Genomic DNA, 14,805 nt, shown 5'->3' with positions numbered 1-14,805 from the left:
GGGCTACTGTGATTGACAGGTCACTACCGGAGAGGTATACGTCTATCACAGTCGTCCGGTACGGTTCACAAGTGTGCCAAACCGTGAGGGGCTCAGTTTTCTACCTTTGCTGGCACAGTGCAGCATATTTTGGCATCTTACCATCACCTTTAGCTCCGTGGAATATTGTGATTATATATTTTAACTTATGCAGTATTTTATGTCTTAGACTCTAGTTTTTATGGGTTATTGTTGGTATCAGATATGAATGTGGTTCTGATCAGAGTCCATGCAGGTTTTTGCTGTTCAGCTCAGATGTGAGTCTCATCTGAGAGGCAAAAGTCAGAGTTTGGATAATCTGTGCAAACACAGCCAGAAAACACATGTTAACAGCTTCACTCCTCCTCCTGCACAACACTAACCCTAGAACACGTGAGAGTAAAAGGAGCGGATACGAGAGACACAAAGGTTGCAGGTGAGATTAAAAGCAAACGAACGGAGGGCTTGTAAAAACGTCTAAAGGCTGTAGGAGAGGGAGTCGGTGTGAGCGCCGCCTCCTCCTCCTCCTCCTCTGAGCTGCTGGCGGAGCGGCGGTGGGTTTCGAGGAGTGAGAGGTTTCCATGGCGGCTGAACAAAGCCATCTGGACTGAGGAATGCGGTTTTGGAAACGCTCCCCGTTGCACACTGGAGGACCAATAGCGAGGGGGTACTGATAACAGCCGAGAGTGTTCCTACTCTTCTGAGAACCGCACTGGTTTCCAGGGATAGATGCACGAGGGCGAATCCTCACTGTAGCTGGTCTAGGATCAGAAGTTAAGGAACATTTACAAACTTCTTTTGTGGGTTTTTTGGGAGTTTTTATTCTTGCAGGTGCCACTATTTTGAGTAAAGCATGGATTAATATTAGTAGACACTGTAGTTTAAAGAGACCCGGTGGGGTTTTCTTGTAAACAAACAAAAGCTATGTTTCCATTCAGTGCAAAGCGCACCGTGAGGAGTGCGTTTGCTTCCTCACGAAACACTAGAAAACCAGTGTTTTGAATCCAGCATCGTTCAAAACAAAACAACTTTGCCTGATATTCCTAATTAAAGGTGTTTAACTACACACAATGAAACATGGTCAAAGAAAGCACAGCACATTGTGGAGAGATGGTGGATAATGGTGACTGTGTTGGGGGGGGGGGGGGGAGCAGCTGCTGCTAGAGTGTGTGTGTGTGTGTGTGTCATTAGCACCTTCTGTCTCACACCATCACTCAAACTGCCTCATGTGCAGTAATTAGAATAAATCTAAATAATGATAAAACGCTACAATAACTTGTACATTAATGTAACCGTGCAGTACTTTCATTAATACTGCATTTTATTGTACATTTAAAGATGTATTCTATTTCGAGATATATTCTTACTCTTCTTTATTTAAATAACTCAACAGATCTCTCTTCTCTGCTTTTTTTACACGGTGGTCGTGTTCGTCTGATGCACACACTTTCTTTATTTCTCATTCCTTGTTTCCTCTTTTTGATATTTATTTGTATTCTCTGTATATATTGTGTATAGTTTTCCACATATTATTTTACACAATCCTTTATTTATATTTCTTCTTGTATTTCTTTGTGCTTCTACAGAGGAGCAGCTGCAACGTGCACATTTCCCCCCAGAGATCAATAAAGTATTCTAATTCTGATCATATTGATACCCAGGGATCAATAAAGTATTCTAATTCTGATCATATTTATAGCACAACTGAAATTAAACGTAATAAAATAAGACTGAAACTGAATTAGAACTCAAACAGAACAGCTGACTAGTCGATGATTATATATTATAGTCTTATATTCTCATTTGTTATGTGTTTTTTATTGTCATACATAATTAATGAGAGCTTCTGCTTCTCCGTAACTGTCGTGCACATAACAATAAATAACTTGGTAGTAAAACATTTGCAAAGCTGATATTTTAAAGTATTTTAAACCTGGCATCGTTTATATCCATCTTTACTGGCTCACAGTTTTCCTCTTCGTCACCTTTAGGTCCGTCACAATGGTGCGATTACATATTTTAATATATTTTATATTCTCATATTTATGTGATTTTATTTTACATATTTAATCAGCGTCGTTGGAGGGTACCGGAGATTTTCCACTGCCAACGACTGCTTCTCTGTAATTGTGCGTTTGATGATAAATAACTTTATGAAAATGTACTTCATCTAGAGTATCAAAGCTGCTCCGATAGAAACCGCTCATCAGTAGCAGCATGTCTCTTTCAGCCTCCATGTGATTTATATCTGTTAGAATTAAGAAGGCGTAATGCAGGTAAAGTTACTCCAGAAACATTTGTCTGTTCAGTCCATCTGCTTCTTCTCAGCACGTCTTTGTGACTGAGAATCTAATGAAAACTCCTAAATGAGCAGATTACGGGGCTTTTTAACAGGATGGTATTTAAGCAGCTATAGTGTCTCCCATTGGTCACCATCGTAGTCTGAGGCTGATGAGGACGTCTTCAGTATAAGGGATCATAAATGCACTAGTTGTCGAGGTATTTCACCCAAAATCACAAATGTCAGATGAAACGGTCCAAAGACATCTTCCAGGAATCATTCATGTTTGTACCAAATGTCTTGAGATATTTCAGACTGGACCCAAGTGCTGATTCTACGGTGTTATCTCTGGTTAATTAGGAACGTTTCTGGTGCTGAAACATGGTAGTTTAAAGCTTTACTCTAAAATGCTACATACCAAATATAGGGGGACAAAATCCCAACAAAATCCTTGTAAAAAATCCTTCATTATGTCTAAGTTAAGAGACTCTACGCTGTTCTGTGAGCGACCATCATTCTGTCAACCAAACGTTTCAGTTAACCCTAAAGGTGCAGTGTGTAGGATTAGGTGGCATCTAGCTGTGAGGTTGCAGATTGAAACCAACTGAAACTTGTGCCAAGCGTTTAGGAGAACTACGGTGGGCGACGCAAAAACGTGAAAGGCCCTCTCTGGAGCCAGAGTTTGTTTTTTATTCATTCTGGGCTACTGTAGAAACGATACGTTTCGATGCGATGGGATTCGATACGTTTCGATACGATTCGATATGTTTCGATATGTTTCGATACGCTTCGATACGATTCGATATGTTTCGATATGATTCGATATGTTTCGATACGCTTCAATACGTTTTGATACGCTTCGATACAATTCGATATGTTTCGATACGATACGCTTCGATACGATGCGATACGATTCAATACGTTTCTGGACTTATTTCTGTTGTTTTGATGCTTCAACACCAAAATGTCTCCTCTGGGGATCGATAAAAGCTTATCTTATCTTTTTAATGGAAAGGTCAAACAAAATACACATAAAGCTCACAAAAACCAATAGTGCTGCAACAAATGATTACTTTCAATATGGTCCATTAATACATTAATCAATTGATTATTTTCTTAATAAAATTTGAGAGCGTAAATAGATTTGAAAAATGCCTTTTGCAATTTCCTAAAGCGATAAATTATAAATTGCGTGTTTAAAACAAAAGGGCAAAAATAAGAATATAAGAAAAGCTAGAAAGTTATCAAAGTAGTCGAACGGTATTTTGTCTGTCGATCCACTGATTGATTAGTTGACCAATTGTTGCCTAACTTAACAGATGACTTGCACGGCTGCATAAGATCAGAATTAGATCGGTCACATGTCACGAGTGATTTATTAAGCAAATCAGGATGTCTCACTCGTCCACATTCCTCCTCCTGCTGCCGCTTTGCTCCAGTGTTTCTATGACATTTCTATTCTCCAGCTTTTGTTTCCAGGAATAAACAGATCAGTGACCCGGTTTGTTGTAACACCTCCTGCTGCATTCCCACCCGTCAGCCAGGATGTACGGACACTTAAAAGGTTTAGTCCACTGGCATTTTCTGACCAGGCAAAGTGTGTTTTTACAGACATCTTCAGACCATCGTACACCGTTTCCTTCGCAGGGTTTCTTGTCAGTAAAGCAGGAGGGAAAACCATCAAGAATGTCTTGTTGATAAAGTCCCACCGGTTCATAATCCAAAAAAAAGCTGCATGTATGAATCAGCTCGCTTCTTCAGTTCGTTTTGGAAAAAGTTGCTCATAACATGTTTCTGAGTGTCGCTCTGACTAATGTGCTCCTCAGTGGACGGTACTGGTCACGAGGTTGTGAGACTGGGATGACTGGAAAAAACATGTGTTGTTCTGAAGTCAGAGAGCAAAACGAATCAAAATGATAAGTTGCTCAGTCTTGAGGATGTAGAGGTTTGACATAAATGTCAGGGAAATAGCATAAATACACGCTTTAGGTTGCTGACGTTTTACAGGAAATGTGACGTTTTTATTGTCTCTGCAAATAGAAAAATGATTCATACTACCATTAAACAAAGTCTGCAGCTCTAGAAGTGAGGAGTACGCACAAATAGAAAGGCACTTCAACATGAATAATTCATTGGAAGCACAAGAATACCAAACTGTTCATCGCTGAGATTTATGTGTTACAAGCTGTGTGTGTTGTTTTTTGTCTCCTTACAGACATGAGGTTCGTGAGAACTGTGTTCGCTGGAGGAAGAGGTTCACATTCGTGTCCAAAATGAGCGCCAACCCCCACACGGGAGTCCTGGACCCGTCAGTGTGCAGGGTGTCAGTGCGGAAGGTACGAGTCTCAAAGTGTAAAACTAGATCAAAAAACAAATCTCTTACAACGTTTTCTTCTCCAAAAAGTCACTATGATGCATGACGAGGTGTCGTGATACTAGAAAGCAATCGGCGAGGACACCAAGGATTGTTTTTTTATGTCGAGATGTTATAAACGACATCATCACATCTGTATTTTTTTGGAGGGAATCCGTACGGATGTGTTGTAAAGAAGCGTGCTGCTATGTTCTCAAAGGACGGCATGTTGTTGGAGCGGTCTACCTGCCCGGTTAAGCATCAGGTTATGCTTCGTGGGTTTGTCTTCTACACCTTTACAACTACGCTGGACTACTTTTTCAAGATGTCCTTTTCTTCACTAAATTTGGCAGAAAAGTACATACATTTCTGGACATTTAGATTAATTATTAACATTGTTTAACTTGTTATATTTAACCCTGTGAAGCTCAAGGTGCAAGTAAGATATTAAAATAAGTATTTCTGTATTAAAACTATTGTGTTGATACCCTTCAGAACTGCATCCAATAGCAAACTCGTACAGACTGTTTTCAGACTTCTGGAGACGTTCTCACAGAAGTGCCGTCGGGATATTTCAGTTGCCACGCTCTGAGAAACCACCAGTGTGGTCTCTACTTTGTAATTTCCACTCTCTCTCGTCGGGAGCCCTGTAATCTGAGGCCTCTGTAATATAAAGTTGGATCAGTTGGATCACCAAGGTTCATTACTGTCTTCCTGTTTTCCCCTGCAGGAACTCAAAGGAGGAAAAGCATACACGAAGGTAAGAGCTCGCGTCTCCTCTCACGCTCACGAACACAGAGAAGCGGTTACAGATGTAAACCGTGCTGCCCTATCGTCTAAATATTAGCATTTCTCATGGCACTTTGACGAGCGCGTGATAATAAATCAAAACAACGTGGTTCACATTTGCTCAGAGTTTTCGGAAACATCCTGGCAACACCTCGCTAACCGTAACTCTTAAGAGCCCCTGAGAGATGAGTCACGTCTGTTGATTGAAATTACAAGGTCAAACCCCTCACCGAGTTTATCCGTGGACGCTGTCGCCCCGACAGGAACCGCTTCCTCTGTTCTGCAGCCCGTCTCCATTTAGGTTTCCTTACGGCTAAATATACCTCGCTTCCCTCCTTAGAAGTTGGCTTCCTTTAAATACACACCTATGAAAACAGAAGCTCGTAAAGGAAAAGAGGAACCTGTGGAGTAAAGAATGGGAACCTTTAGCTGGAGAGGAGCTGATTTTAAATAGCATCATGATTGCAGTTCAGACAAAGGCAGTTTCCCCACGGCAAGAAGCTGTGAGGTTTGTTTTCAGAGTAAAGGTCATGAGTCCTTATCGGTTTGATCGGCGACTGTGTGGCAATCAGTTGTTTTCACAGCAGCCATTTTGAAATGTCATAGCAGCATATAAGTCATAGACTGTATATAAGAAGTGGACGAAGTCGTCGTGACGTCTCTTATTGGTTTGTAGACTGATGTTTTGAAGCCTCGAGTTCCGCATTTTGGTCGTCGCCATCTTAGCTTTTGCAACCAGTGAACAGAAGAGACCATATTTGGAGTGACGTAGAGACGTATACGATTCTGGTAGCGGCAGCAACCTGTCAATCACAGTAAGCCCCGCCCTAAAGCATCCCCTGCTTTATGGTCTGTTTGACTCTAAATGGACCATAATGTACTAAATGAACATCATGCTGTATTGAAGAAGACTTGAAACTAGAGATTAAGACCATAAACTCATGTTTACAATGTTTACTGAGGTAATAAATCAAGAGAGAAGTAGAGTCATTTTCTCATAGACTTCTATACAACCAGAGGAGTCGCCCCCTGGTGGACACTAGAGAGAATGCAGGACACTCTTCAGAACCGGAGGTTGATGCCTGGTAAAAGTGCAAGTGTAATTGATGAAATTCATTAATAATTAATAATGGATTGAAATAAGCTTCTAAGTCAAAAGAAGGACCGGGGATTCTCCTTGTTCTTTTCTCTCCACCCCACGCCCACTTGCATGTGTACGAAGTACAAAAACAACAATACTTTTTTGATGACACAGAGAGCATAGCGGTAGCGTGCAGCTGCACATTTCGAGACACTGTGGCTGTCAGAGAAGTCGGAGATGAAGGAGAACCGACAGAACTGGATATGATCTATGATGAACTGCTCTTCTTCCTCACCCTCAGCTGGGCTTCACAGACCTCAACATGGCGGAGTTCGCTGGTTCCGGCTCCACCGTGCGCTGCTGTCTGCTGGAGGGTTACGACACCAAGAACACACGGCAGGACAACTCCATCCTGAAGGCAAGCACTCGTGTGATCAGTGACCAAACATACGCCGTGTTTATCTAACAGAGGGATGCTTAAAAACGCCGTTAGAAGAAGGAGAGATTCAGTTATTTTACACGTCTGTGACTTTAATTGTGTCATAAATTTAAAGCCTGAAGCGAGCGTGATCGTTAACTCTGAGACTTTGATATTTGACCTTTTTTATTTTTTATTGCTTTCCAAGAAGCGACTAGCGTGGAAAGATCAATGAGTGTATAAATTGTCCCTTTGTCGTGTAAAACTGGTGACTTTTGTTTTTTCTGTCAAAGTGAAAATATATTTTGTTACTTTTACTTCCGTCTCGTCGATTAATCTCAAGTTCCAGTTTCTCAGTTGTGAGGATTTGCTGCTTTTCTTTGTCTGAATTGACGGTAAACTGGATATTTTTGGAGGGTTTTGAACATTTAAAGATCATCACTTTGGGTTTTGGATATTGTGATCTTAATTTTATTGCCCACCGATTAATCAAGATAGAAAATAATCAACAGTTGCAGCCGTAGTTCTATCGGCCTCCAGGTTGGGTTTAATTTTTATCTTTCAATGCTTCTTTGTTTTAAAAGTCAGAGCTCTGACGTACCGAATGAACTGAGTCTTCAGCAGCTGCGTTGAACGTGATCCAGTTCCAACTTCACCCGATTCCTTTATTCGTTATTCTCTAATGAAATGTTAAGTTTTTCAAGCTCAGTGTAAGATGTCAAGAAACCCAAAGATATTCAATTTACTATCTTATAAGACCGAGAACAGCAGCAAACCTTTTTATTTCATAACCGGGAGCCAGATAATATTTTGCATTTGTGCTTAAAAACTGACTGGAACCATTAAGTGATCATCAAAATAGTGTCTGTTTGATTTAGTTTCATCGTTACAGCTTTATCTTTGTGTCGTCCCTCACCATGAATCTGTTCTGTACAGACAAGGTGCCCTTTAGATGCAGCTGTCGGGATGTATTTAGATATAAATCACCTTCAGATGTGATGAGGAGTCCATTAAAGAATGAATCGATCGATTGTAGATTAAAAGCTCCAGCGTCTCGTTTGCTGCCTTTCTTTTTGTTATGTAACAGTAAACTTAAAGACATAAAGCAATTTATAGTCGTCACCTTCCTGACGTTTTATAGACCAAAAGGCTTATAGATTTATTTAGACGATAATCTGCATTATTCTTTTAAAATGATCGATCTGGAGCCGTTCTAGTGTCTCCGTGAGTGAAGGAGCGTCTGGTTTGTTCGCTCTGCGGCGCCACCCGGTGGTCATCCGTTCAGACTGCTCTGTGAAATAAACAAAGAGACAAGAAAGGTCCCGAGTCACCGCGTCGTCTCCTTCCTCTGGAGGACTTCATGTTACACCGACTCTGACGTCAGCGAGCTTTCTGGGAATTTAGTTTTTATTAATGCTGTGGCAGCCAACAGGTTGTTTTAGTTCAAACATGTTCACTGCTGCTCCTCAGATAGAAGAGGATGAACGCCTCTCCTTTAAAGAGCACCTCTCCCCGGGGCAGTAACAACGTTTTGGAACTGAAGAAGTGTGAAAAGTTTGTGCTGAAATATCTTTTTTTACGTTTTATTCCAGGTGATCATCGGGATGACCCTGCTGTCTGGAGATCCGTGTTTTAAAACGTGAGTTTTTTTTAAAAATCTTCATGTCACAGTGATTTCTAAATGTAAAGGTTGAATGTTGAGCCGCACATTGTTCATCACGGAGCCTCCATCACATCAAACTATTGATCTCACTGCGAGTGAGGAATCTCACCGACAAAGATCAGACTGGGACTGATTGTGTTGTTATTCAAATACATTGATTTCTATAATCACAGATATTTTTATACCCTGACGCAGAGTTTTCAGTCTCACTTTCACACTTTTAAGCTTTTTTTGTTGGTATTTTGCCACTTTGTCTCCGTTCTGGATTTAAAACGGATTAACTCAAATGTTCAACTTCATAAAGCACACATATCTTCTACAGTTAATCTGTAAAACCATTGATTATAACGAGGTTTCCTTCCATTTTGTTAAACAAATTACAAAAATGCTAAACATTTTGCCTCTTGTGTTCTAGCATTTTCAAATCATTATTAATACAAATGAATAAATACACATGATTGACACATTTGTTGGAGGAGTTGTGGTTAACGTTGCTGCACGTATTTATCGGTCTCTTGGTGTTTTATGTACATTTTTAACCTTCGTTAAACACTAATCATATTTTTGCTCCTTTGTTCTGTGTTGCAGTGACTCAGTCGATAAAATGAATCTTATCTGAGCGTGCCAAGCCGAGCAGCTCTGTGCGCATTTAATCTGTTCCAGACTGATACGTTGTTGTGTGTTGTCTTTTCCTGCAGGCCTGCCAGCACCGCGAAGTCCATCTCCATCCCGGGACGAGAGCACACCCTGCAGCTGGACTGTAAGGGGGAGGGGACGGCTGAGCCGGGGCCGACCGGAGGGGTTTCTCTGGGCCGAGCCTCCAAACCTCGACCCTCCATCGTCAGCTCAGGTACGCCTCACGTCTGGGCTCCTTCAGTCGGGGTCGTAGGTTACGTGTTGGATCTGGTTCCGAGCTGGCAAAGTACCCAGTTTTCCTTCAGCCAGTGGTTCCCAAACGGTGGTGTTGGGCCCCTATGAGGGCGTGCAGAGACAATGCAAGAGGTCAATAATCTGTTTCATGAAGGAAAAACAAACAAGTGTGCTTTGATGTTTGCAGAGCTGCCAAAGTTTTGCAAGATTTACTCTTCCTCGTTCTCGAGGACATTCTTTAGTATGTTGGGAGAGATTTCTCAGACACGAATGTTCCCGAGTGTTCAAGATTTTATTACCAAACAAAAGTTAGTTTACAAAAGCAGTCTGACTTCACAGGAACAAACAACATGGCTGCAATTGATCTTGACAGTAAACAAACGATGCAGAAAAGCTGAAACATCGGACACTGACAACAAAGATATCCATCATCTGCAATATTACATTTCAACATCATGCACAAACTTATTTTTCTATTTAAGCTTCTATTAAACACGGGCGTCAGTATTACTTCTTATACACTTGATGGTTATTGCTCTATTTTTTTATATAAGTTTATATTTTTATTCTTTTGTTGTAATCTTTGATCAAACTCTGGCTCAACAATCTCCTGCGTGATCAAAAAAGTTCCATTTTATCTTAAAACTAACATTTCAACTCAAAATAAACACTTTTTTAATACTTTTGGTGCCTTCAGGTCTCCTTGAAGAATCCGAAGTGAACCAGTACGGCGCTGCAGAACTCTTCCAGTCGGGCCACTCTCGTAACTCCAGCTACGCCAGCCAGCACAGCAAAATCTCAGGTACAGGATTCACCAGCAGACTTTTATTGTGAAGCTCTTTATATTCCAGAAAAGTGCCCTTTAAAAAATAGGGAATTCATTGCTTGAATGAAGTTACCAGCCGAAGCAGCACTCTGATAGCCTCTGATATCTCCTCACGTCTCCCATCAGGCTACAGCACTGAGCACTCCTGCTCCTCCAGCCTGTCGGACCTCACACATCGCAGGAACACCTCGACAGGAAGCAGCGCCTCCGGAGGCTTGTGTTTCGCCGCTGACACGCCTACAGACGGCGACAAGGACGCCGGACGTCCAGAAAGACCCCCGAGACCCCCGCGACCCGTCTTACCCTCCAACAGGCCCCCCAGGTACAGACACGGACCCAAATCCTCCGGTCGTTGGTTCGCTGAGATTGCCGTCCTGTTGTAACTCTTCTTCTTCTTCCTCTGATCGCTGTGTTTCAGGAGGAAGCTGGACTCAGTGGAGAGTCACCCCTGTTGGGTAAACGACACCCGCATGGATGCCGACGACATCGTGGAGAAAATCGTCCAAAGCCAGAACTTTGCAGACGTCAACAACACTGAAGGTACGGTGTGATAATACGAATACGTGGTGATCTGCAATCAAAAGGTCCCGATTCTTCTTCTTGGTTCTCGTCCAAAAAACGGAGGAATTCTGCAGCTAAGTTTAGAGCAATTTATTTTACGAAATAAATCACTTTCTTTGATTTAACAACAGAGTGCGATGTTGCGTTACATCAAATGTATTGATATTAAATACATTTTTTATGTTTTCTTATTGAATTGTTAAAATTGTACTAATCCACCACACAGTTGGACACTTTTTCTGATGTGCTGAAATTGGAAAACACAGAATTCAGAATAATTAAAACGTAAACAAATACATTTTAAAACGTAAACACCGCAACCCGAAAACACTGAATTTGAGAAGAATGAAACCGGACTTATAGGACCTTAGGTTTAGTTCCAAGAGCGTGAACTCTTCCAGTTTCTCCAAACCTCACATTAAACATCCAAACTATCCCTTTAATGGCACGAAGGTTACAGATACAAACAAAAACGGTGTCACGGCTGTAAAGACTACATTTCCCATAATCCACTTCTGTCGACATCTTCATCGAGGGCCGTGTCGACGCTCTGTTGCAAACATGGTGTAAACAAGCCTACAGTTTCCTTTCTCTGACCGTTTATGTCTTTTTGTAGTTTACATTAAAGACGTACATTATAGTTGCGTTACAGTTTAACGGTGTGTTTTGGTATGTATGTTGTATTTAAAGGCATGTTGTTGATGTCTAAAACTGTGTAACTCCTGCAGCGTCTCTGGACCGAGCTCTCCTCCTCCGCTCTGTGTTTTCTCACCTTCTTATTGGCCTCTTCTCGATGCCGTCTGGTTTCCGTCAGCGGCTGCTGACCGTGTTTCTGTGTTTGTGTGTTTTTCAGACAGCAACCTGCGTCTGTTCGTCAGCAGAGACGGAACGACGGCGCTCAGCGGCATCAGGCTGGGAAACAGGTGAGACACTCCACTCGTGACTTTCTGTCTCTGTCTGTCTCTCTCTTCCTCTTTCACTTAACTTTCTGCAGACTGCAGTTTTAGTTCTTGGAACACTTCCCAGTTTGTGGCTCTGAAATAGTCATATTAGTAGTTTTGTTTCAAGTTATTCTTTATTTCGATTAAGTTTATGTTACAGCTTGATTTGTGTTGCTTACTTTATGTTTACATTTGTGGATTACATGACTTTTTTATTTGCTATTAATGCTTATTGAGGTGAGATTCCTTTTTATACAGAAGTTACAGAATGTTTTACGCAGTATTTTTAGTTTTCTCTTTACAGAGGTCACACCATAATCCACCAATTAATTTAAACATCAAATGCAAATTTTCCAAAAAGAAATGCCATACTCAAGACTTCAGTTTGATGCTACACAATGAACTTTAAATAATAATAATAAACTTTATTTATAAAGCATTTTTCTTAACAATGCTACAAAGTGCTTCACAATAAGAAAATAAAATAACAATAGAAATTCCCACTGTAACAATGAAAGTGTGAAGCATTAAGAGACGTCTGACTGTTGTCCCGGTGCGTTTGGGTCCTTGCAGGGTCTCTGCAGGCGGGTACGAGCCCGTGGTGATAGAGAGCCATTAAACCGGCGGACACGTCGACCGGAGGACGGACGGATCGTCCTCGTCTTCTGTCTCGCTGCTGGTTTTTCCTGGAGCTTCAGCCGGTCTGACGCCGTGAGGGGAAAAACACCTCGTCAGTTTGCACTTTATGTGAAGTGTGTCTGCACTCCGTTCAGCTGTTTGTTGAAGGCCGACGAGTGAAATGCACAAAAAAACCCTGTTTCTCTGATACTGCCTTGTTGTGTGTTTACCCATCTAGAGTTTGGATGTGGATCTTTATAGTCATTTCATTTGACCAGCTAAAGGGATAGTCTGTCTGTTTAGAAGTGTGGTTGTGTGAGGTTCTTCTCCATTGTCAGTGTTATTTATGCTCTTCAAAGACACCAGACTCCATTCACAGAAACAGCATTTTTACCTCACTGACCACAGGAGCTGCTGGTCTGACGCTGCCTCCATCCGTCAGTTAGTTTGGTGAATCTGAACAAACCCTTTAACACACCAAAGTCACACAATATCACAAACGAGCCGGCTGTAGACCAGCGACTCCCGTGTTCTGCGAGGTAAAAATAAAGATTCTGTGGAGTGTGAGACACTCTGACAGCAAGATGAAGAGGTGAAGCTAATGCTTCTTTTTCAAATGCAGGTCACAGATCTCTTGAACTTATGTTAAGTGACGGCTGGATGTTATGCTGAAACTAACGGTGACTTTCCTCATCGATTTGATCAATAAGTTGATCTATAATTGCTAAATTGAGACTATAAAATGGTGAAAAATAGTCCAGGTTAATGCAGTCTGTTTCTGTAGTAAAACACTGACTATGGAGAAGAACCTCATACTGCCACACTTCAACACATCACTACTGTGATGAAGATACAGACACCAAAATCATCAGAAAGTATAACTTTCTGTTTTCTGACGAGGAACTGAAGCTGTTATCTATGTTCTCTCTTCAAAGCTACAAGAAGAGTCCTTTTACCCCACAGAACATGTGAGTTTCTGGTCTACCGCTGCATTGATCGGTTAGTTTTGTGTTATTCTTCTGAGAGATTAAATAACTTGTTTTGTCCGTGGAGTCTTTGGGCTTTGAAGAGAGCATAGATGTCAGCTTCAAACAAGAACCTTATGTTATCCTACTGGGACTCATTGTATACGTGTTGCTGGTTAGAGGGTTGTTTTATAGCAAGGTTAAGTGGTGGAAATATTCTAAATATAGCGTGAACTTACACTGCTATAGATCTTTTCTTTTAGGTGTCTAACACGTTGTGCACGATGCACTTTGGATTCGTTATATTATTTTAAACAGGTCTATCAGACACATATCTGTTGCTGCAGAAGCAGGACTCTCACTGGGATCAGCTCATGTGTAATGTTTTGATTTAGATTCAGCAGGGAAACGTTTAAACTTTCTAAAACGAGTCCCGACAGGATGACGTCACTTCCTGTTTCATGCATCGCGCAACAAAAAGTCTGACGTGTAAATTTGGATCCTTTTACGTTGCACCGACAGGCAGCACATCAAACACTGAATGTGATTCAAGAGTTTAGAAAAACCACTGAGCGTGAAGATGCAAAAGGGTTTTTGTCTGTTTTTTGTTCCCTGTTGATCGGTGGAACAGCAGTGGAACCACTTTGTGCCTGTAAAGCTTCTCTTGAATGATCCTAAAGCACCACGACGACTGTGATAACAGAGTGCTGCTGACGGTGAGGAGAGAAATACTGTTTCCTGTTTGTTGTTGTTCTGTTTGGTGTCAGTGTTTTTGTGAAGCCCCTCTGCACGTTGCTGCTCTGTTGCTCCATGAAGGATGACTTGTATGAAGGTTGGTTCTCTCCTCTCTCCTCAGCCAACAAGAGTCAAAAGTAAACATGACGTCAGCCGGAAGACACTATTTCTGTGGTACAAACTGTTCTGCTTTTATTTTGAAGGGTTTGTGCAGACTGTAGAGGTATTTGCTGCCCCCTGGTGGAGCAACAAGGTTCGTGCACATTTCTCACCCCTTTGGTGTTTACGAGGATGTTTACCTCCAGTTTGTTTACAGCAGTCTTCAGATGAACAAACACCAAAGAGGCAACGAAAAAGGACACGTTTTGGATTTCAACTGTTGGCAACCAGCTGGCTGGTTGATGCTTTTTTTTTTTTTTTTTGGTAAGTTTTAGACGCTTTTTGTTTGGATTTTGAACTTTTATCTTGTGCAGAGTCTTAAAATCTTATTTTTCTGTTTGTAAAAAAAGGTGAAACAAGTCTTGACTTTACTTGGATGACTCAGACGTTATGTGCCATCATCGGGCTGCTATAATGACTTTCCTCATCAATTTAAATCTGTTTCATTTGTTCAGTAATCTCTAAATTGGTTCATCGTTAAGACTATAAAGTGACAGAAAATGGTGAAAAATAGTCAAAGTTTTCCA

The 14,805-nt window shown here is 41.3% G+C and overlaps 1 protein-coding gene across 1 annotated transcript in view; it reads left to right on the top strand.

The window, feature by feature from the left end:
• eeig1a (estrogen-induced osteoclastogenesis regulator 1a) overlaps positions 1 to 14,799 on the top strand; it is a 26,960-nt gene extending 12,161 nt beyond the window's left edge. Inside the window, exons 2-11 of the mRNA XM_031870552.1 lie at positions 4,515 to 4,635; positions 5,383 to 5,412; positions 6,824 to 6,940; positions 8,533 to 8,579; positions 9,302 to 9,453; positions 10,171 to 10,275; positions 10,426 to 10,621; positions 10,718 to 10,839; positions 11,714 to 11,783; positions 12,375 to 14,799. Coding sequence (XP_031726412.1) covers positions 4,515 to 4,635; positions 5,383 to 5,412; positions 6,824 to 6,940; positions 8,533 to 8,579; positions 9,302 to 9,453; positions 10,171 to 10,275; positions 10,426 to 10,621; positions 10,718 to 10,839; positions 11,714 to 11,783; positions 12,375 to 12,420 — 1,006 coding nt within the window. The 3' untranslated portion in view covers positions 12,421 to 14,799. The remainder of the gene's footprint in view (positions 1 to 4,514; positions 4,636 to 5,382; positions 5,413 to 6,823; positions 6,941 to 8,532; positions 8,580 to 9,301; positions 9,454 to 10,170; positions 10,276 to 10,425; positions 10,622 to 10,717; positions 10,840 to 11,713; positions 11,784 to 12,374) is intronic.
• The last annotated feature ends 6 nt before the right edge of the window (positions 14,800 to 14,805 follow it).

This window comes from Anarrhichthys ocellatus, unplaced genomic scaffold (assembly GCF_004355925.1).
Source record: "Anarrhichthys ocellatus isolate YVR2014 unplaced genomic scaffold, GSC_Weel_1.0 scaffold53, whole genome shotgun sequence".
Taxonomy (NCBI): Eukaryota; Metazoa; Chordata; class Actinopteri; order Perciformes; family Anarhichadidae; genus Anarrhichthys; species Anarrhichthys ocellatus.
The sequence above is the reverse complement of the archived record's forward strand: the minus strand, read 5'-3'. Positions and strand labels throughout refer to the sequence as shown.